Source organism: Canis lupus, chromosome 12 (assembly GCF_048164855.1).
Source record: "Canis lupus baileyi chromosome 12, mCanLup2.hap1, whole genome shotgun sequence".
NCBI lineage: Eukaryota > Metazoa > Chordata > Mammalia > Carnivora > Canidae > Canis > Canis lupus.
The window spans coordinates 33,620,064-33,644,357 of NC_132849.1; the positions used below are offsets into that span (position 1 = coordinate 33,620,064).

General features: G+C 35.7%; 1 protein-coding gene across 6 annotated transcripts in view; it reads left to right on the forward strand.

The window, feature by feature from the left end:
- MAP4K3 (mitogen-activated protein kinase kinase kinase kinase 3) overlaps nt 1-24,294 on the forward strand; it is a 187,734-nt gene that overhangs the window by 94,580 nt on the left and 68,860 nt on the right. For all 6 annotated transcript variants that reach the window (XR_012004491.1, XM_072770434.1, XM_072770435.1 and 3 more), the window contains 5 exons: nt 960-1,050; nt 12,579-12,643; nt 18,296-18,351; nt 18,948-18,995; nt 23,274-23,316. Coding sequence is in view for 5 of the 6 variants with exons in the window: in XM_072770434.1 (XP_072626535.1) it covers nt 960-1,050; nt 12,579-12,643; nt 18,296-18,351; nt 18,948-18,995; nt 23,274-23,316 (303 nt within the window). In the remaining variant the exon portion in view is untranslated. The remainder of the gene's footprint in view (nt 1-959; nt 1,051-12,578; nt 12,644-18,295; nt 18,352-18,947; nt 18,996-23,273; nt 23,317-24,294) is intronic.

Consider the following 24,294-nt stretch of genomic DNA (forward strand, 5'->3'; position numbering starts at 1 on the left):
TTAATCAGGCTGTTCATAGTATATAATGCTTTAAAAACTGAATTAGTGGTGCAGAGCTACTTTCATTTAAATGATAAGTACTTCCATTTGTTCTTTCTGCATAGTCTCTGGTTCACCACATTTGCATTCACTGTAGTTCTGTTTCTCTCTATCAAAAGTGTTCTTTCAAGAGCCAGAGCATGTGATACTGCTATAGGATTGCCAGATCTTATTTTGAAGAATTTGGGCAAGAAGGGAGTAGAAGGAGAGAGATTATTTACTAATAGTCCCACCAGGCTAAATACAATCCAGTTCTGCATCCCAGTACAGTAGGAACAAGGCCCTTGCATCCAGGAGAAGCCTGTGTATGTGGGCCATCAGGTAATCCAGTACTGCTGGAGTGTAGGCCTCACAGCTCAAGAACTTGTGGAGGTATATTTGATACTCCTGGTGTATACGGGTTCCTACCCTAACATTTAATTTAGCACAAGCTAAAATTGTACTAAAATTGTGCTAAAATTTTATTAAATGTTATTTGGTGGTGAAAGAAAAAAGCCATGTATGTTTTCCAATGGATTATATGATGATTATATCCAAGACATAATACTAATAATAGCAAATGCTTATATAGCACTTACTCTGTACTGGGCACTGTTCTAAGCATTTTGCATATATTAGCCCATTTAACTTTTCCAACAGCCCTATGAGGTAAGTTGTTATTTTTATCCCTGTTTTACAGAGGACGAAATTGGCACAGAAAAGTCAAGTAACTTGCTCAAGTTCACATAGCTTAGTAAGAGACACAGAGTTAGTATTTGATTCTAGATAGTCTAGAACTAGAGTTCAGACTTTTAATCGCTGTGCTTTCTGTCAGGACTGAAACTATAGTAAATATAACATCAACATTATTATGTTTTCCAACAAATTGACATTTTGAACCTTATCTATTATATATTCAACATGCTTGTTTTTTATTCTAGGAGAAGACTTTGCAGTTGTACAGCAAGAAATTATTATGATGAAAGACTGTAAACACCCAAATATTGTTGCTTATTTTGGAAGCTATCTCAGGTACATTGTTTTGTTTCCTATCACCTGATACATTTAACAAAATAAAATTAGCTCTAATCGTATGTTTTATAATTTTATTTATGTTTTGAGGATAGAGGATATTTTCATGTGAATGAAACTTATTTCTGACCTGTTTATGTTCATTCTGTGACCAATATCATAGTCTGTGATTTTTCTCTTGTACTCTGGAGAATTCGGGATGTGGTTTAGTGAGGAGGCTGGCAGGTAAAAATTGACTCTTAATGGTTAGTCTTCCTGTGATAGCCTAGAGATCTAAACATGCCATTCATTGCCCCTTATTTCTGGACTTGGGTGGATTTAGAAATTCAGGAGCACTCTAACTGCTAGGGTTTTAGTAGAGACTTTTTCCTTCTTTTGTGCTTCTAGCCTCAGGGTACTGCATTATCCCTTCCCTTCATTTTGTCCAAAGGACTGGGAACTGTAATTATTTCACTGACTTTTTACTTTCCCAGGTGATAAAGTAAACTTAGACTGTGAATTGTGGCCCCCTGTTTTTGGTTTGGCGGGACCATGTTGGGTACCGCAGTCCATCAGGGATGACCCCGAGGTCAAATCCTGTTTTTCTGTTCACTTCTGTGTGTAGTTTTGAGCTGAATGCTGTGACCTAGTTATTTTTAATATTCCTCCTTAAAAATTGGATTGAAGAATGTTTTCTTATGTCTTAAAAAAACTCAACATTTTATTCTGTTATACTATAAGCTATATAAGGAAGTAGCTTACTGTAGCTTCCATTGTCCTATGATCTAGGTACAAAAAACCCTACTTCTCTTCTGATGGAGGCACAGCATATGGAAAAGACAGAGCAGTTCTGCCTTTTTTCTTGCCAGCTTGCAAAGAGCCAACCAGACCAGCTCTTCTTGATTCTAACCACTCTTTTTAAAAAAAATAAAAATAAAAAGATTTTATTTATTCATGAGAGACACAGAGAGAGAGGCAGAGACACAGGCAGAGGGAGAAGCAGGCTCCATGCAGGGAGCTGGACGTGGAACTCGATCCCCGGGTCTCCAGGATCATGCCCTGAGCCGAAGGCAGCACTAAACCGTTGAGCCACCAGGGCTGCCCAATTCTAACCACTCTTGAACAGTTTTGATTGCCCCACCTTCATTCAGATTGAAGAGTGAGTTTAATGGAGACTTCACTTAACATAGGGATGGGTACTACCCTCAGGTCAATGACCATTAATATATATATATTTTTTTTCCATTAATATATTTTGAATGGGTTCTATAACAGCCAATTTAAAACCACTTTAATGGTGAGTGGTTCAAACAGAAACAAAGTTTCTGCATCAATTTTTATTTTACGACAGACTCAGCACAGGCAATTACTATATCAAGTCAAAGAAACAGCCCCCCCCCCTCTTTTTTAAAAGGTTTTATTTGAGAGAGAGAGAGTGAGTGGGAGAGATGGGGAGAATCTGAATCAAACTCTGTGCTGCACAGATCCCAATGCACGGCTTGATTCCTTGACCATGAGATCATGACCAGAGCTGATACCAAGAGTCAGGCACTCGACCGACTGAGTCACCCAGGTGTCCCAGAAACTGATTTTAAAATCAGTTAAGTTAAAAAAAAAAAAATCAGTTAAGTTTGTAATAAAAAGAATTGATTACTGCCAATACATTAAAACCATCACTTCAAAACAATTTATTTTATTGTTACTGGTCCTAACAAAATGACCTACTTGTATTCGGCTGAGAAGCATCACAAAATGTTTTTCTCCTCCAAGGGCAAACAAGTTGTTGATCTAAGGGTATTTCTCAAACATGGTCTGAATCTTCTGGAACTGTGGGACTATTCAAAGCCTAATTTATTATTCCAGGATAGCCCCATCTATATATGGCAACCTTGGTCTTTTTGCCATGGAGACGATAGCGCATAGGGTAGTGAAGAGCTTGAGTTCTGGAGTCAGATTGTTTGGGTTGGTTGAGTCTTGACTCCATTTATTAACTGAATGACTTACAGCAAATTACCTAAATACTCTGAACCTCCATTTCCACATCTATAAAATGGGGATAATAATAGATACATGGTGTGATAGCTACAGGATAATGGGTAAATATATGTAAAGTGTTAAGAACAGTGGTTAAGATATAATGCTTCCTAATTACCAACCTCTATTACTACTACTTTTGCTATTACTGCTTCTTAACTATTTTTAAGTGTTATGTTAATATCTCATTTGATCTTTTCAACAACACTGTTATCAATATTACTTTGGTAGATACTATTTCCATTCTTTAAATAAGGTGCTTGAGAGAGTTTAATATCAAGTATTTAGTTTACAGTCCAACTGCAAGTTACTGACAGAATAGAGTTGTAGTTCTCTGTAATACTGTGCTCGTGGAAGAAAGATTGACTCAATCTTTCTTTCTTGCTGAAAGAGCTGACCAAATAAAACTCCACCCCCACCCCCTAAAAAACCCCTAACACTAAACTAAACTGGACATTTGTCTGGGTTACTTAGATAAGAGTCTTCCTGTACAGATTAGGCAGCAAAAGATTTGTTCTTATTACCCACCAAAATGTGAATTCCCCTTGAGTTAACCTTCACTTCTAGACATACTACGAGAAAGCAAATTAGGTTATGCTTAACAAAAATTGTGTTTTCTCTTAGATTTCAGGAGATGTGTATTCTGACTATATTCTGAATATCTTTTTTAATGTAAACTTTTTTGGGAGCATAATGTACATACTGAGGGTACACAAATTTATGTTTTGTGTATAGCTAGGTGAATTTTTTTAAAAGGTACTTTTAATCCAAATGTAAGACTACACAGAGCAAAATTGCCCAGAAACCAAAGTAAAACAGCAAAATTGGAGTCATTTTTTTCAATAGGGCTATCTGTTAGTTTGGACTTGTATAATCCAACATAGGAAATGCAGGTTTAAATAGATGTTTTATTCTGTAACTGGTGTAACTGATGAAAGTGATAGGAAAGCAAACAGTAGTATAACAGAACAGCAATTAATTCTTTCCTTCTCTAGCTCTTTTTTTCTATAGTGATTCTTCCCTTTTTTCCTAATTAAAGTCCAGACTCAGTCAAATTTGGAGTGCAGAATACTAATGATTAGGCTTCCAAGTATTAGAGCTGGAAGGAACTAAGGGATATTGTCACATAGGCCCACTCTTTTTACTGATGAGAAAATGGGATGCTGCATCAGATGACTTCTTTAGGTCATCCAAAGATGGATGGATCTAAACTAGGCTCTGGTTTTAACCCAGGATTTAAACCAGGCTCTCTAGATAGTTGATTGGCTGTCTACCATATTACTCAGCCTGGGACGGCCAGATTTCATCTAAAAGGGAACATGGTTTCTTGGATTCCTTCTCTTTACCAAATGATTTTACCGAAGACAAGGAACTTGTTTTTTTTAACTTGATACAATCCCCCTAAAATATATACTGTTCTTAGCAACTTCCTTCTTATTGCCTTTATAGCCTATTATAACAAATTTAGACAAAAAAATTTTTTGAGGAAATTGAGCTAAATTAATACATTTCCTCTTCAGGAAATCAAACTTATCCTATAAATTTACTGAATAGATGATCAGCATATAATTAAGTTCAGAAGCCTCTTTTATAATAGAGTAGCTATGCTCATTTCTTGAAGAAATCCTGAAACTGAGCTCCTCAAAGACAAGATACCTAGTGTTATTCTTAATAGGGCATTTCCTACTCTTCAATATCATTTAAAGTCTGTGTCTGTTAAGAGCCTAAGTACCTATACTGTACAACAAGGACTGGATAGACAAAACTCTCTGAAGTTTATAAAAGAAAATAGTCCTGGTTTTTTTTTTTAGAAAAAAAAATTTTTTTTGTAGATTTTTTTGTGTATATGAAATAGCAGATTTAAATTGTCATAGACCTATTCTTCCCAGTAGACTTTAACTGTTGCTTCTTTTAAGTGAGTAATGACTCTTTAGGTTCCTTCTAAGCATTCCTAGCCCAACATATCCTATCAGAACAAATTAAGAAAATTGAGACCGTTCTCTCCAGTTTGAACTCTTAAAGCTGCAGTTGAAAAACAACAGATACCCCTCGAAAGATAAGCGAATAGATCAGAACTTTGCATGAGCATAATTTATCTCATAACATTTGTAAATCACCACCGTTTTTTAAAAAGTTTTATTTATTTATTTATTTGAGAGAGCACATGCATGAGCAGGGGGAAAGGAAAGGAGCCTGGTGGAGGACTCGATCCCAGAACCCTGGGATCATGACCTAAGCCAAAGGCAGACTCTTAACTGACTGAGCCACTCAGGCACCCCAGATCACCACCATTATTAAAAAATGGATGTATATAGAGTGCTGTATTGGTTTCTGGAGATGTAAAGACTGATAAAACACAACTCTTGCCTTTAAGGAGTTCTTAATCTAATAAAAGAAATACACACGAGCAAATAATTGCAACAAAATATGCTAGGTGCAATAATAATTTCCACATAAGACCCAAAGTGGTGAAGATGATAGAAAAATCTAGTTTTGTCAAAGTGAGGGAATCTGAGAAAGCTCTATGAATGATATGATTCCTAAATATTGAGTGTTAAAGTATTAGTGGATGTTTATTATAGCATGTGTATGTGTGTAGAAAATCGTAATTTCTGGCAAAAGAAATGCATGCATGAAAAAAATCATGAAGTGCTCAGGAGACAACTAATAGTTTCATATTAGAGCCTAAAGGGAAAGGGTGTAGTAACCATACGTAAGGCTATAGAGATGTGGCCAAAAAGAACTTTCTATCCCTTAATTAGGACCTGTAGGTATTGAGCATCTTTGCTAAAGGTTGTAACACCGTGATAAATTCTTTGGAGAATGGACCTGATGTATAGCGGATTGAGACAGGGAGTAAGTTCATTTATTATAGTACCTTTATTATAGTAATCCAGGAAAGAGGTGGCTGTCTCTTGAGTTATATAGAAACTGGGAGAATTTTTTTTTCCAGAGCCTAGAGATGGAGCTGGAGAGGGAAACCACAGGATCTTAATAGCTGGAAATGCTTTTTTTGAATGCTCACACTATGGAAATAAAGATTATAGTTAAGTTCACTTTAATTTATACCTAGCTACCCTCTTTTTTTAAAAAGGCAACTTTTAATTCGGGGATGTGTTGGATTTACATCAAAGTTGTAAAGAGAATACGAAGAGTTCCTCTCAGTGTTCTCTAATGCTGACATCTCACAGAACCGTGGTGTATTTGTCAAAACTAGGAAATCAACACTAGTATGATACCATTAGCCAAACTAAGGTACTTCATACTGATTTCAGCGGTTTTCTACCAGTGTTCCTGTTTTGTTTTTAGTTTTTTGGTTATTCTCCCACAAACAACATTTGTTTCCTTCAAGGGCAATAGGAGGAGTAGCAATAGCAGTTACTTCAAAGGCCATATAGGATAGTTAGCAATTTCTTTAACCTCTCCTAGGTGCCAGTAGCACTTCCCCAGTTTTAACAATGCAAAATGTCTTCGACATTGCCAAATATTCCTTGAGGGACAAAATCACCCCCAGTTGAGAACCACTGCTTTAAGCAAAAAAATTGGTGGAACTCTATAATGAGAATACCTCTTTATATCAGTGTTGCTACGGTGTTTCCTACAGAACATTAGTTCTGGGGATGCTGATACGTGATTTGAAACAAGTGGGTCTATGGAATAAATAATTTGGGGAAGTAGTGGAAGTTTTATTTCTTCTTCCTCTTTGTTCCTTTTTTATCCCTTTCTTCCTCCTCCCCTTTCACTTCCCCAACTTTCACTATCCCCATTCTTCCTTTCTTTCTTATCTTTTGTTTCCTCTCCCCACCTTTCTTCCTTTCCTTCTGGCAACAGCCCCTGCTTCACTGCAGGGTTTCTTAGAGCCTTTAACTTACCAGTGTCATTGTTAATTTCCAAGAGAAGACTACAGTATGTGGCATTTCAAAAACTGGTTTAACTGTACATTGTTTTTTAAATATTTATTTTTAAGATTTTATTTATTTGAAAGAGTGTATGCGCAGTGGGGAGGAGTAGAGGGAGAGGGAGAAGCAGGCTCCTCCCTGAGCAGGGAGCCTGATTATGGGGCTGGATCCCAAGACCCCAAGATCATGATCCTAGCCAAAGGCAGGAGCTTACCCGACTTAGCCACCCAGGTGCCCTATACATTGATTGTTTTTAAATGGGAACTATACTTCATGTAGGTTTGCTGTCCAGTCACCCATTCTTTGGAAATTAGTAGATTGAACTGGGGGCTAATTGTTAGGTATAAATATGTATCTCTGAATAAATAACTACCCCTTGTTAATGGTTAAGGAGATAGATGAATTACTTATAACCTTTTGGAAGGCAGTAGTTTTTGCATGTCTGTTGAAAAATGCACCGGGGGCACATGAGTGGTTCAGTCAGTTGAGTGTCTGACTCTTGATTTCAGCTCTGGTCATAATCTCTGGGTCATGAGATGGAGCCCTGCATTGGGCTCCATGCTCAGTGGGGAGTCTGCTTGAGATTCTCTCTCTCCCTGTCCCATTGTGCCCCCCCACATACATTCTTTCTCTCTAAATAAATAAATAAAATCTTAAAATAAAAATGCGCCAAAATATTTTAAATTCAGTTTACATAAATATCCTATATTAAAACAACTAGCAGTTACTAAATTTTTTATTTTTCACATTGACAGTTATGGTTATAAGTTGAATTATTTTTGCTGAATATGGTGGAGTAGCTATTGGCAAATGCTTTTGTTCAGCAAGATAACCCACAGTTAAGTATAGATATGAGGGGACTGCACTGTGGTGGCATGGATGGCCATCCCATCTCAGGGAGAATGATTTGGTATGCCAGTTTCTAGCAGATATTCTAGAGCTGTGGATTCTTGGTCATCTTGCTCACATTTTATTTTACTTTTTAAGTTATGTTATATTTGGGCAAAATATATAAGTCTGTATTGTCTAATCAGTTTTAAGTTTGTGATGTGTTACAAAGTATGGGAAGATTAAAAAGTATGTTTTAGAAATTAAAAGATTGTCAGTTAAGTGAAATAGAATTAGTATTAGAATGTTAGTTCCTATATGTTCCTAGTAAACATTGAACTAGAAGATTAAAATAGTGAACTTCCCCTGTTTTATTTATTTTTCTCTTCCTTAAAAGATAGCTTTACAAAATAAGAGAAAAGAATTCTGAGGAAATTTAATACCTATAGTGATACCTTGAATATTTACCTCAGTGGTTAACTGTAGCTGTCTAGGGACAAAGATTTTTGGGATGTATTGGCCTGCATAAAATGGGCTGATTGACTCGAGTCCTTTCCTGTTAGGCAGATGGCTTGGTGAATGACCAAAAGCAGATGCAAATTTGTCATCACAAGAGGGACATTCATGCAACAGATGGAAGTCCTTTTTCTAATAGACTCTGAATATTCAACCTTTTTTTGATAATACCAGACTTAACTAAATAGAATGTTATATAAATTAAAAGTATTCTAGGCACCTTAAAAGGTAAAGAGTATATATGTAGTATATATATTTTTTCAAATCCTGATTTTTTTTTTCCTTTAAGTTGGGAAAGTCATTTTACATAGAATGACTAGAAAATTATGCTTTTAAGCAGGATGGGAAAAGGGAATAGAACAGTGTCAAGTAGAGGATCAAGAGATAGTGAAATATATATTACAGAGAACTTATTTCCTGTGTCTGTTTTCTCTACTGAGGAGAATTATTTTCAAGTTGCAAAGGGTAGGAAAAGCATTACTACGTAGGGATTGAAGCATGAGATAGGTGAGATAATTATAAAACAGCTAGACACTTTAAATGAATATAAGCTTTTAGACTTATATAAATTGTATCTTGTTATACTGAAAGGTTAACAGATAGGATTGGTATCCACTATCAGTGTCTTTTGACGAATAGGGGAGACACCAAAATATTAGGGATTGGCAATGACCAATTTGTAAAGGAAAGAAAAAGGTGATTTCTACAGAGTAGACTGTTAAACTTGATCCCAGTCATCAGCTCCGACTAGGATAAATTATTAATCAGATAATTAGCATTTATAAGAAAGAAGTGTTTAACATGACTTTAGTAAGAAGTCGTTAGTCAATTCCATCTCTCTTTTTCTTTCTTAAAAAGGAAAACGCCAATTTTATTTATTTATACCTTTGTTCAGTTCCAGGAACAACTTAGGTGATTTACATGAATATACTACAAGATGAATTATAACAAAAGGAGTAGAAAACAGCTTACAGAATATAAATTGGGTTTATATTCTGGGTCTTTTACTAAACAATTTACATGTTATTTCATTTTATCCTGAGCAGACTGCAAACAACCACTCACCCACTACCTATTCCTTAACCACTTGGGATGGTATTTTACATGGTCCATTTGGGGGCAGATGTGAAAATACTATGGAGTAGTGGTTCCCAAACATTTTGGTATTAGAACCTCTTTTATTTTACATTCTTAAAAATTACTGAGTACCACAAAGAGCTTTTGTTTAAATTATGTAGGTTATTATCTATTGATAATAACTATATTAAAAATTAAAACTTCAGAGAATTTTGAAGCAAGAATACATAAGCACATATTGCAGTAGCTGTTGGAGGAATGACATCAACAGCACTTTGTCTAGTTTCTGGAAAATTCCTCTGGATTCTCATGAGAGTATAAAGGGAAAATAGCTTTTTAGTGTTATGATGAAAATGGTTTGACCTTGCTGACCCCCTTGAATGGCTCTCAGAGACCTCCAGACCACACTTTTGAGAATCACCATTCTTAGAGGAAGGATTCAGCTAACCTAGAGAGACCAGGCTGTGCTGTCTTCCATTTATCTACACATATCAAATTGGAGCCAAAGCAGCATTCATTCCAAAGTTTTTTGGTTGGTGGACTGGCCAAGGTCTTACACCCTATTTCAAGCAAAGGTAGAGAGGTACCAAATGGTCATTGTAAGCAGTCTACATAGAGTAGATTTATGTCATCAGTAAAAAAAAATATTTCTGACATTTCTTAGCTCTTTAGTACATTCACTCATACAGATCAGAATAGCTTAAAAGCAAAGCCCTTATAGTAGCTGCTTCTGGAAGGTAGACCCCTGCTTAGGGTCTTTCCAATCAACCACTTCTGGAGCGTGTGGGCAGTAGCACAGAGGGGTGTTTCCAATTAGAAATGAGTGTCATAATGTCCATGCTCAAGTATTTTAAGTAAAAACAGTTGGAGAGCTGGTAAGATGTATGTCAGAAACAAAAGTATGTGAATCAAGACTACTTTTTTTTTTTTTTTAAAGAATGAGATTTAACAAATAAGGACAAAGCCCTATGCATAGTTTTAATGAACCAGGTAAATGTGTTGCTGGAGAAAATCATCTGATGACTATTTATACAAAAAAGATCCAGAGGTTTTAGTTCACTTCAGCCTTGCAAATCAGTTTTTAAGAGCAGTTGCTAAGAACCTGAAGATAAGCCTTTAGCCAAGTTAATAGAAATATAAGTGTTCAAATAAAGGAGGTAATTGTTAGATTCTCTGGGCTAGACAGACTTCTCCCTGTGTAGCAATCACTAGTCATAAATGCCTTCATACTTTTGGATAAGGCTACACATCTGCCAGCACTAGGCATCCATTCTGAGAGTTATTAAAACCAGGCCACTGGTTTTATGGTATATAGCTCATACTATATACCATACTGTCATGCCTCAGTTTCTTTCATTGGTAGGTGGATTTTAGATACTAAAGTGACTTCAGGTTTCTGTGAAATTTAGATACTATTGTGACTTTAGATTTCTTCTGGTCCTCAGGATATGCAGCTTTGCCTTTAGAACCATGGTAATTTTTTCACTCTGTACTCTTAAGTTTGCCAACCTTTATGCTTGGATACTTGTGTTCCCTTGTTACATGCTGCATTGTCCCATTGCACTCACCCAGGTCAGCTCCACCTCTCAGGTCTGGTTAATCTCACCAATACCACCATATGTGATCTACTCCTGATTAACAGCTCCACTTTTTATGAACTGTTTATGCAACACTTGGAATAATGCTTGATTCTGGATGGCACATTTTAAAAGAATTAAGTAGAGATCATCTAGATGAAGGTAACTAAACTGAGGAGCTTACAAACCAAGCGTTGCTTTACAGTGTGATCCAACCTATTCTCGCTTCCTTTCCTGCCATTGTCTCTTCAGCTACTCTGTGTTCCAATCACATTATATCACCCACAGTCTCTCAACTGTGGCATCTTCTGTCAAATTGTCATTCTCTGCTCAGAGTCCCCTGTCTCTGTGATGAATTCCTACTTCAAGACCCAACTCAAATGGTATCTCCTCCCTAGTTATTTCCCTTGACTTTCCTAGGTATTCTTACCTCTGGGTTCTCATAGAACTTTATACATGCCTAGATTATGTACTTAATGAAATTATAATCTAATCCAGGGTCTTTTCTGTAAAAGACCATATGGTAAATATTTTAGGCTTTGTCAGTTTCTCTCTGTCATAGTTACTCAACTCTGTTGCTTTAGTACAAATGTAAACATAAATGAAGGTGACTGTGTTTCCAGAAAACTTTGTATGGAGACTAAAATTTAAATTTCTTGTAATTGTCATGTGCTATTCTTCTTTTGACTTTTGCCCTTCCATGATTTCAAAATATAAAAACCATTCTTAGTTCATGAGCTGTACAAATCAGGCAGCAGGCTGTATTTGGCTCATTAGCCGTGGTTTGCTGACTTTTGATGTATCTAACCCATATGTTTATTCTTTCAGTCACTCTTGCATTCATTCATTTATGAAATATTTGCTGGCTTTTCTTCTAGGTACTGTGAATGCAGTGGTGAGAAAGACATATTAAGGCAGAATATTCTGCATTCTATTGAACTTGCTGAGTTCAGAGACTTTCTAGTCCATCTCTGTCCCATGAGAATACTACATTTCTTGATACACTTTGAGATGAAGTAGTGAATGATTGAGCCAAGGAATAAGCTATTAAATTTTGCTAATCATTTCTCCTGTGAGTGTGATGATGGTATCTTAAGTGAGTGTGAGAGAGAAATGCTATCTAAAGACAGTGATAAATTTTAACAGATTATTTTGGAAAGACCTTGGTTGAATCTAGGTGTGAGGGTAAAGTATACATTCGTCTGTTTTGTTGATGATGACACTGTTAAAGTGATATGCTTTGAGATATATTACCATTCTGTAGTGAATTTTCTACAGTTTTTGGTATGAATGTTTTAATTAACATTTAACTTTTATAATACCATCTTTGGGTACATGGTAAGAAGCTTTTAACTAAAGGGAAATTTTCTCTCATTTGAATGAACCTGATGACATCTTTATATCCTACAAATGATGTATTTTAAGGATTAAAATCTTGAGTTGCCTTATGATAACATATTAAGTAATTCTTTTACTGATAGAGATTAACTAGCTTTTTTCTCAGCGCTTTTCATTTACGTGGTTTTTTTCAAGATTATAGGATACAATCTTAAAATACTTGTTACCTCACATAATTTTAATCATGACAATGTGATACATGCTTATTTTCTCTTCGTAGGCGAGATAAACTTTGGATTTGCATGGAGTTTTGTGGAGGTGGTTCTTTACAGGATATTTATCATGGTAAGGCAAAAGTTATGTTTTATACAAATTAAGTAGAATTTCTTAAAATATAGTTATTTACTGTATTAAAGCATGAATGTTGCTTTGAGGAAGGTATGTTTTATTATTAGATATATAAAAGAATTTAAGATCTATACAAATGAAAGGAGCGTTTGCTTTATAGGTTGCAAAATTATGTGCAGTTGAATTATTTGCTGATTTTAAAGAAGATATGTATAATTAGTTCAAAATTTCAAACTCAGATTTGTAAAAAAAATACATAAAGGCCTTGGTTGTGAACACTAAGCCAAAAGAATATCCAGTTAATACATGAGTAGTATTAATACAAAGATAATTGATTTTACTCTCATATATTCAAGAATCATCAATTAATTGTTTACTTTTTCAAATACTAGATTCTGAGAAATTAAATCTTTTTTTTAATATTTATGTATGTATGTATTTATTTATTTATTTGTTTTTATTTTATGATAGTCACAGAGAGAGAGAGAGAGAGAGAGAGGCAGAGACATAGGCAGAGAGAGAAGCAGGCTCCATGCACCGGGAGCCCGATGTGGGATTCGATCCTGGGTCTCCAGGATCGCGCCCTGGGCCAAAGGCAGGCGCCAACTGCTGCGCCACCCAGGGATGATCCCCTTAAATCTTTTTTAAATTGAGATTTTAGTGGAATATTTAAGAAAGATTTGTAAAGTACAATGACAGTGTTTGTCTTTTCTTTCTCTCCCTGTCTCATTCTGGTTCTTTTAATGGGTAATTGTCACAAACTGCAGAGTAGGTTTATTCTTTTACTGAAGCTGTGCTTTTTGATTAATGTAAAATAAAATAATGTCTTAAGTCATATGTCAATTTTATGAGAAATTATTTTGGAAAAAATTTTCATTTTTCTTGATATGGTATTTGGGCTCAGATTTTCCCATTAGGGCCCCTTATGTAATTTGGGGGGCTGATTGTAATAAAGCAGATGTTAAAAGACTCTTTGATTAGGAATTTTACTGTCTCCATTTCACTCAATTTACTGTATCTTCTTGGTGTAGATTTTCCTTACCATAATATTGACATAATAGTATTTTAAGGTACTACTAACTATAGTTGGAATGGGAGAATGGAAATGATAGATTTTCTGGAATTGGTTTCAAAGGCTTAATGAAGAAAATGGGTTTTTAATTGGTCTTTGTAAGATATATAAACTTTGAGTAGAAGAGGTAGGACATTCTAGGAGATGAAACAACAATACAGTGACATGAAGGTATGACATGTGAGATCACTCATACTGGTATGCAATCTATTCCCTATTGGGGAATAGGGTCAGATATGGGGAGCCTAGGAAAGCCAGATGGAAGAACATGAGAATATTTCTGCTTTATGAGAAGGTGTTTCTTTTCTGAGAATATTTTTTATTATGTATGGCTGTTCTTTATATTTGAGAATTTTTTTATTAATGACATTTTGATTTCAGAGATTCAGTGAAAATTGAGAAATATTTGGCCTTATTTTGCATTGCAGAACATACACAGTATTTCTGGAAGCTTATGTTATCTGCATTCTAAATTCAAGAAGCTATTTCCCTTTTTCTCACTTATTTAATTTCCTTCATCCTGAAGCTGTTTCTGCTGGGTCTCTCAGTGTTTGACTCTCACTCTTCAATCGTAGTTTCAGTGGGGGGTAGAAGCAGATATGTTCTGGCAGCATTTTGAAGATACTAGACCACTGTCTTCTAGCTTCTATAGTTGTTGGTATCTTTTGTCACTCCAACTACATATTATTCTTCCTTTCTAATTGATTTTAAGACTTTTCTTCCTCTTAATTTTTTATGTTTTTAGTATCTAAACATGGATTTACATTTTTCTTGCTTAGGACTTAAAATCCTTACCTGAGAGGATTTAATTTATTCATCAAGCCTGGATCATTGTCAATTACTCTCTTTTTTCTTTAATTACTATCTCTTAAAATCTTTTCTAACCCAGTCTCTTTGATTTTTCCTTTGAGAATATCAATTAAAAAAAAAAAACAAAAAAAATAGAATATCAATTAGGTTAGGTATACATTAGACCTTCTCCATGTCTCTTAAGTTCAGCTGCATATTTTGCACTTTTTAATCCTTCAGTAGAGCACTGAGGATACTCATAACCATCTTAGAGTTGGTTCACTGATGTTACAGCTGTGCTTAGTACATCCATTAGGATTTAATTTTGGTGACTGTATTTTTCATCTCTAGAAAGTATTGGTTCGATTTCAAGTCTCCCTTCATTTTGTATTTGTGGCTCATTCTCTTGTAATTTTTCATTCCTTCATTTACATCTTTAGTTTTTCAAGCGTCCCTTTCTTTAGCGTTTCTTGGATTGTTAAGTAACATCAGATGTATATATGCTTGGTCTTAGGTGTCTGGTTCTGCTTTCTTCGTTAAGAAGCAAGAAGACCAGCTTAGTTACAAAAATAGTTCTGTCATGTTTCTTGTCATTTCATTTCAACCAAATGTTGGAAGTAACAAAGTAATATGAATTTGTTAATATTGATTTATTTATACTGGTTAGCAGCTGTATACCCAGTATCTGTCTGTATTCACTCTTGACTGCATCCTGATTTCCACCCGGTGACCTCCTTATGGCAATGTGTAATACTCCTGTTTGGCTAGTCTGCAGAGCTCTCTACTTGCACAGCCGCATAAGACAAATACCTCCATTTCTTTCTGTGTTTCTCTTTCTCCTCTCTCTTTTACCGCGTTGTCATTCTGTATAGAATAGGGAGTAGTATAACTTGGGTCACTTTTCTAGTGAAAGAGGAGTTTTTTTTTCTCATAAAGCTAATGCTTAATGGGAGTTTGCTTTTGTATAGGTGTATGCAAAGCATATTTTGATCTGTCATGCAAAATTTGCAGTCTGCTTTTTTCCTATTACTTCTGCTTTCTAAGGTATCATTAAGCCGATTTTTATATTTTGCTTTACTGCTCTTAATTCCATCACTCCATAGGATTTTTTAAAATTTAAATCTTCTTATAAGAGGGAATTGTATTAGTTGTCTATTGCTATATAACAAATGATCCCAAAATTTGGCAACTTAAAACAGCAAATATTATGTCCCAGTTTCTGAAGGTCAGGGATTCAAGAATGGCTTAGTTGGGCATATCTAGCTCAAGTTCTTTCATGAAGTTGTAGTCTAGCTATTGGCTGGGAATGCAGTCATCTGCAGGCTTGACGAGGGCTGGAGAATTCACTTTCATGTTGATTCACTTAATATGGCTATTGGCAGAAAGCTTCAGGTCCTTGGTGGCTGTTGGCAGGTCTCAGTTTTTTACTATGTGGATCTAGCTATAGGACAGCTTGAGCGTCTTCACGATGTTGCAGCTGGCTTCCGCCAGAGTACGTGATCCCAAAGAGCAAGGAGGAAGCCACAAAGCCTTCAATGATGTGTAGTTGTAGAAGTTGTATTCTATCACTTCCACCGTATTTTGTTCTTTAGAAGCAAGTCCTTTCTGTCCAGACCATTCTCAGGAAGGGAATTAAATTCCAACACTTGAGGTGGAAACTATCAAAGAATTCATGGACATGTTTTAAACTACCACAGGAGTGTGTGTGTGTTGGTGGGGGGGGGAGGATCCATTTGAATTTATGTTTTTTCATGAGTTGCTTCTCTTTTTGAAGAACATTAGACCTTTTATTGTTCCAACATAATGCTTTTTTTTTCTTTTCTATTGAACATTTTTCTTCTTTTAATATTGTTCTCTACAGTTTTCTACATTCGATGTCATTTACGATGAATTGCTTTTCAGTTATTTAAAAATTTTAAATTCTTTTATTTTTTTAAGATTTTATTTATTCATGAGAGAGACATAGAGAGAGGGAGAAGCAGGCTCCATGCAGGGAGACCGATGTGGGACTCGATCCCGGGACTCTGGGATCATGCCCTGAGCTGAAGGCAGATGCTCAACCACTGAGCCACCCAGGTGTCACCAAAATTTTAAATTCTGAGATCATCTTCAATGAGAATTCCATATGCCTTTTGAGTGTGTGTCCTTCCACAGAGGGTTTTCTTTTTTTCCCCTGTGATCCCAAGACCTCAGTTTATCTGATACGTTTGAACCCTAAACCTGAGGGAAGAAGCCGCCTATGGTGATACAATCTAGAAGACATTTTTCCCCTGTCCACATCCCAGGCCATGACACAAAATCCTTTTCTCCTTGTCCTTGTCTACCATTTAATATGAGGATGTGGCCCTTTGAAGGTTCTGGTTTTATGGGCATATTTGTTCTAACTTTTTGTCTACAGACCAATGAATGGCATTTTCCTTTATGCCCATGAAGTGGATAAAACTAAAGCCCCAGCTTACCAAGATGACTTTCCTCTTAGAGATAGCTAGAATATTTCACATTTTATCCTTCTGATTTTCATTTTCCCTTTTGTTTTTGGCTCCTGGGGAAGTCTCTTACTGCTTAACTTAGACATTTAAAAGATTATTTAAAATATTCTTTTCTGTCATTTCTAGGTGTTACTTTCAGGATTTTCAGATTGTTTGCCATATTGTGGAAACAAATCTAAAGGAGGCCCATCTTACTGAGTGAGAGTGGGTTTACAAACCACAAGAACTAATTCTTATATGACTTATCTTCAGGCATTCATTCCAAGACTTGTTCTCAACAAAATATAAGTGAATAGATTTCTGTTTTCCACAATTGTAAAATACCACAAATATTTGAAAGTAAACATTTTTACAAAGCACTTACTAACTAGCAAAAGATTCTATCATTGGAATTTAATTCGATTTTTAGAATAGCCTATCCCACTTAATGTATTTCTTTATTCCGAAGTGATTTGGTAATGAAAGAGAAAATGCTTAAATGTCTTCAGTAGTGGATAGATGCACACAGAGAAACATTATTTAAATATTATGATTGAGTTACATGTTTTGATGGTAAGTGAAAAAGGCCGGTTTCAGAATTTTATGTGTAATATGATCCCATTCATATTTTTCTGTGAGATGTATATATACATTATTTAAAATCTATTTCTACATAAAATCATCTGATAGATTATAGGTCAAACTATTGATAGTGCCTGTTCTTGAGTAATTTGGCTAAGAAAGAGACCTTTACTTTCCAAACTTGTCTATTGATTGGATTTTTATAATGAGCATACTAATTTTATAGCTATAAAGATAATTATTTTAAGAAAAAAAAATATTGACTTAAAACTAGCTGTAATATGGGGCCCCTAGGTGGCTCATTTGGTTAAGTGTCTGACTCCTGATTTTGGCTCAGTTCGTGATCTCAGGGTCATGAGATTGAGCCCTGCTTTAAGAATCTCTCATTCCTTCTCCCTCTGCATACCTCCTTAAAGAATAACAAAAAACTAGCCTTAATATATGTATTACATACCAATTTTAGAAAAACTTTAGTAAAAACTAGCTAAGCCTCTTCAGTCTTACTCATTCCACAAACATTTATGTAGCAGCTTTCCCATGCCAAGAACTGTTCTAAATACTGGGGATACAACAATGAGAAAATCAGATTTAAAAAATTCTGCCTTCATGGAGCTTACATTTTAGTACAGTTGTTTAGGTATATCAAGGCTCTTGCTTAGTGGAGCTTATAAAACTTCATCATTCACTGAAAAACATACCTTGACTAATTTCATTAATATTAATTTTCTTTTCTTACAGTAACGGGACCTCTGTCAGAACTGCAAATTGCTTATGTTAGCAGAGAAACACTACAGGTAAATCCAGTGCTAATTAAAAATTGCCATTCTTTATTAGATTCAGTGTTTAATTGTTCTGTATTATCTGTTAAATAAAGATTGAGCATTCTAGTTTGGTAAACTCTTGGATTTTAACATATTTTTGATTGTGTAGTAAACTCAAATTATATTTGCAAATACTGTAAAGCCTCACTGTGATAATATGACCTCCTAAAATGTAACTGCTATGGATTTATTATTTTATATTCCCCTTAATACCAAAGAAAGTAATTAAGTGTTGGAATTGAATAGGAATTATGTATAGGAATTGAAACTCATTCTAATGCTAATTGCGTTTATACTTTTTAAAAGTTATTTCAAACTATCTGCAAGGTTTAGTGAAAAGTATTTGTCTTAAGAAAATTAGTAGTTCCAGCTAAGCTTTGCCTTTAATTTTCTTGATTCTTTTGTCTTTTAGGCTATTTCAGTAAAATAAATTAATGATTACCACTAGACTTTCTGTAATGAGTAAATAAAAAATAGAAACTACTATTCAGTTAATCACTTTACATTTTGAAGTATGCTCTGTAGTAAAGTCTTACTAATATTTGTTTTTTTGTTTTTTGAAATTCCAGGGATTATACTATCTTCATAGTAAAGGAAAAATGCACAGAGATATAAAGGTATACATCATATGTTTAAGCTAATGACCTCTTTTCATTTTTAAATAATCAAACTGTTCAGCAATATTGTCTTAATCTATTTGATGAAATTTCTTACCTAAAATATGTTACTATAATAAAATTGAGTGATACTTTTAAGAGTTTTATTACTTTTCTAAAGCAGCTTTATTGAAATACAGTTCACATACCATAAAATTCACCCTTTTAAAGTATACTCTGTGGGTTAGTATTGCAGTAACCCATATTAGCTTATCTGTAGTTACTTACTTGTAAAAAGCAGATTAGATCTTTAGCTTCCATCAAGTTAGGGTTTTTAGAACATTTTATGCTTTAATATGAAAAATAAACTTTGGTAATCTTAAGGAGCTATCATTAATAATGTTTCAAAATAGATAAATTCAACTGTAATATTTTCTAATGGTCTTTGATTTAACTGGCAGAGGAGAGCAGGTGCACTGGATGTGCTGGGGTTAGTTAGCTCTGTGGTAAAAAACTAGGTGCTGTGATGGGACTCCTAAAGTTATTTCTGAAGATACTGCCATTTTCCCAACTTAGTTATTTTTTTCTTTCATTTATTTTTCTTTTACCTTCTTCCTTGTTCATCTTTTCTCCTGCTTCTCTCCCCCTTTTGTTTTCTGAAATTTTCTTTAGCATAAAGGTTTTTAACTTTTTTGTGGGTGGGCGAGAGTATCCTATTGCTCTTTTGAGTCTCTGATGAAAGCCATGAACTCTCTTCTCAAAAAATGTCTTTATGCACATGCCTTCATATTTTGTATGAAATTTCAGTGGATTGTCAGGTCACCTGCTGAGATCCCTTTAAGTTTTTTTTTTTAAGATTCTGTTTATTTTTTCGTGAGAGACAGGGAGAGGCAGAGACACAGGCAGAGGGAGAAGCAGGCTCCGTGTGGAGAGCCTGATGTGGGACTCTATCCCAGGACCCCAGGATCATGCCCTGAGCAAAGGCAGACGCTCAACCACTGAGCCACCCAGGTATCCCCCTTTAAGTATTTTTTTTTATAAGCCGCTTAAAAGACATAAGCAAAGAGCTTTGGAGCTCAAAGGAAGAAAAGATCATAACATGAGTAAGTCAAGAAAGGTACTATGTCACCCGCAAGTAGATAATCTGGAAATACTGATCAATATTTATCAGAAATGGAGGTTGGAGTGCCTTCCAAGCAGAGGGCACAATGTCAGCAAAGATAGGTCAGAAAGTGTGGGGTCAATTTAGGGAGTAGAAAAGTTGCACTGTATTACTGAAGAGAAGAGAACTTACGAGAGTAACAGGAGATGGGTTTGGCCAGGTGGGTTTGTGCTCCCATTACACGAGGAGTTGTGTGCCAAACTTCAGAATCTGAGCCCAACTGGGAAAATTCTGCCCGTAGCCACTATTTCTACCCTGATCTAAGCCATCAGTTTATTCTATCTCATCTGCACTTCTGTAGCAGCCTTCTAACTGCTCTGTACTTGAGTGTTTCTACAGTCACTTCTCCACCTGGCAACCAGAATGATCTTTTTAAATCAGAGTGCGTCACTCTTCTGTTTATAAACCACCTTTGGCTTCTTACCATACTCAGTGTAAAATCCAGATTTTTACCATGGCCTATAAGGTTATACATGATCTGACCCCTGCTTTTCTCTCTGACCTCATCTCACACTCCTCTCCATTTTACTCATTTTGTTCCAGCCACACTAAACTTGATGTTTTTGGAATATGTTGAACTCATTCTGGCACCAAGGCTTTGTATTTGGTGAGCCCTCTTTCCCGAATGTTTTTCTCCCAGATTTGGCATGGCTCATGCACCCTCACTTCATCCGGATCTCTGCTCAGATATCACTGCCTTAGAGAGCCCTTCCCTTCCTGCTTTACCTGTCTTAGAGTACTTATCTCTTCCTGGCTTTGAATCATCTGTTAATCCATTCATTTGTGTGTGTATGTGTGTATTCATTTTTAGATTTTCTTTCTCTCCTATTCAGTGTAAACTTCATGAGAGCTGGAGCTTATTCTTATTTACTGCTATAACCCTACAGCTTAAGATATCACTTGGTTGCTCAGGAAGAGAGGAACAGAAGGATGGAAGGAGGGGAGCATCAAAGGCCAGATGCACGTGATGTGATGTAATTTAGGAAAATTAACCGGGAGCTAGGAAAAGACCAAGCTGAGGACTGTGGCAGACATCTAGATAGCAGGGGCCCACATCAAGTTAAAATCCCTGCTATATCAGTTGGTTAAGCATCTGACTCTTGATTTTGGCCCAGGTCATGATCTCAGGGTTGAGATGGAGCCCCATATCAGGCTCTGCTGGGCATGGAGCCTTCTTAAGATTCTCTCTCTCCATTTGTGCCCCCTCTAAAAAAAAGTATCTGTACTGTAGTCTCTTGTCCCTCCATTTTTTCCTTTCTCCCATTATTCCATACTGCCGCAGTAATATCAGGGAGTACAGTCTTATGTTATATCTTCCTCTTTTACAGCTTCCTCTTTTTTTGGGTGGGAAGGAGTTTCCTAGTATTTTTCCTGTAAGGCTACAATTACATGATTGGTGGCACCTTTGACTAAAGAGCCAGTTTACTTTTGCTTGCTCATTCAGTTACAGAAAAGGCAAAAAACCAAAACAAAACAAAAAAATGAAAAGTCTATACACCTTGGGAGACAGTATTTCTACCTCCTCCAACAACTTTGAGCTTATTGAAGATGAAGTGGTTACTTTAGGCTCAGGTCAGGATGTAGAAGTGCCTAATAGGGCATTGTAATGGGAAAAAACTGAGTTTTTTCCTCTCTATGTAGGGAAAAAACCCAGTTCTTCCCTACTGTGTGCTTCTTTCACAAGTCATCTTTACTTATGCAGAACATTTTGGACACTTGTGTCACCAAATGTGTGAAGGTTTTCTCCCACAGCAAGCAGTTCTCTGTGACACCAACTGAATGTCCTACCATGTAACTCAATTCTGACCCCATTTAACTCAATTCTAACCCTATTTACCAGGAAATAGCATCAGATCCCACAGATAAGGGCTCACTCCCACAAGACTGTCCCTTCCCTCCACCACACACACATGCATGCCCAATACAGGTTGCAAGCCCATGTTATCAGCTGTGCTTCTGAGCAACTGGCTATATGGATCAGAGGTTCCAAAGACCCTCTCCTTGGGTTCAATCAATCTGTTAAAGAGGCTCACAGAACCTCTTTAACAGGTATTTACATTTACCAGTTTATTAAATGATTTGGTAAAAGATACAGATGAATATCCAGATGGGAGAGATATATAGGGCAAGGTGTGTGGGAAGGTGGCGTGGAGCTTCCATGCCCTCTTCAGACACATCCCTCTCCCAGGACCTCTACATGTTCACCAACCTAGAGGCTCTCCAAACCCCATCCTCATGTTGGCATAATCAGTCATTAACCCCATTTTCAGCTCTTCTCCCTTCTCAAGAGAATGTGGGGCAGGGCTGAGAATTCCAAGCTTATGATCATGACTTGGTCTTTCCAGTGACATTCCTCATCCAGGAGCCCACTCAGGGTTGGTTCGTTAGAACAGAAGACTCTCCTATCACCCCAAAATTACAAATGTTTCAAGAACACTGTGTCAGGAACCAGGGTCTGAGACCATATATTAGAACAAGAGATGCTCCCAATGTTCTTGTCACTTAGGAAATTATCGGGGTTTCCAGAGGGCTGTGCCAGGAACCGAGGGTAGAAGCCAGTCTGTATTTTCTGTTATCTCACAGTCGTGCAGACAGATAACATTTTTAATTGGGTGGGCCAGTGGCTAATTGTTTCTGTTCTGAGTGGGCCTAAACAGTGGGCAGACACATTAAGATAGTAAATAGCCAGATAGAATCTTCCACACCAGCACTGTTTCAACTAATGATCAATTCCTAGAAAGGAAAGTTTGGGGGTCTTTTGAACAGGAAATAAGTTTAAAATACAGTAAAAGGAATTGAAAATGCCAATATAAGGTCACATTTTAGTGCAGTCACAGTGTTGGATCAGTAAGAAAATAACATTTAGATGAAAACTAATACATCATTTTTATAATAACATTCATATTGTGTTAGTAGCAGCCTTTTGCAAGGTGGAACATTTTATAATGATTTCCTAAAACGTGGACAAATTTTCCTGTGAATATAATGATGTAACACTTTAATTGAGGATACTTTGAATTTTGAGTACTTCTAGTTCTAAGGCTGCTACTTGTGATTATTTTAAATATATATATCTTATCTATTATATGTGCTATCTGAAAAAATGATTCTTACTTTAAAATGTTCTCACTTTGAAGGGAGCTAACATTCTGTTAACGGATAATGGTCATGTAAAATTGGGTAAGTAAATTAAAATTTTGTCATTTGTGCAAATTTACTCCAGACCATAGTAAGTTTATATATATTTTCCTCTGTTAGGACTGGGCTTTTTCCCTCAGCATTTCTATATTTTTAGGTGGAAATCTCATTGTGGGGCATAGGTAACCTGTCTGTATCTGGTTCCTCTTAAGTGGGGATAATTTGCCCTTTACATATGACAGATTTGTTGTAAAGATAAAATTCCTTTACTGTAACCTGAGGCATGTGACTTTTAGTAAGAATAATTTGTACAGAACTACTTTGTAACCAAAAGACAAGGTAAACAAAAGCTAAAAAATCAATTATACCAGAATCCTACATCCTTTACATCAGCTTTTAAAATAAAATACAGTATTAATTACATAAGACTGTAGTATCAATGCTGGATGTGGCTTTTTTTTTCAAACTGTACCTTTTATTTTGTAACTTTTGTTTATGACTGAAATAGAATTCAAAACTCTTAAAGAATAACTGAATTTGAAAGTTGAAGACTGGAAACATGTATAGTAGTTTTTGTAAATAAAATCATGGCTGTTAGGTGTTAAATGAAGAATTTAATAATAAAATTGTTTTGAATTACATACTACTATAAGATCAGAATTCAAAACACATTTATAAAAGCACAAATAAAACTATTTTGAACCGTAGCCTACAATAGGACTAATCAGATTGAAAAGTATGTATCTGAACATTAACACATAATAACACTTTTCTGAACCACCTCTAAAGATGAAAAAAGCATTTATTTAACTATTGATGGCTTAGCAGACAGTTTCTATCAGCAGTTTAATATTTTGTGTTAGTATTATGTGACTTCTGGACAGACCTCCAATATGTATCTTGGTCAATAAGGATTTAGAAATGACCATTAAAAAACTAGAACATATTTAGAACTCAGCATATTCAAAGAATAGCAACAAATCCTACATAAAAACAAATTACCTGGTAGTAATTAGTTTT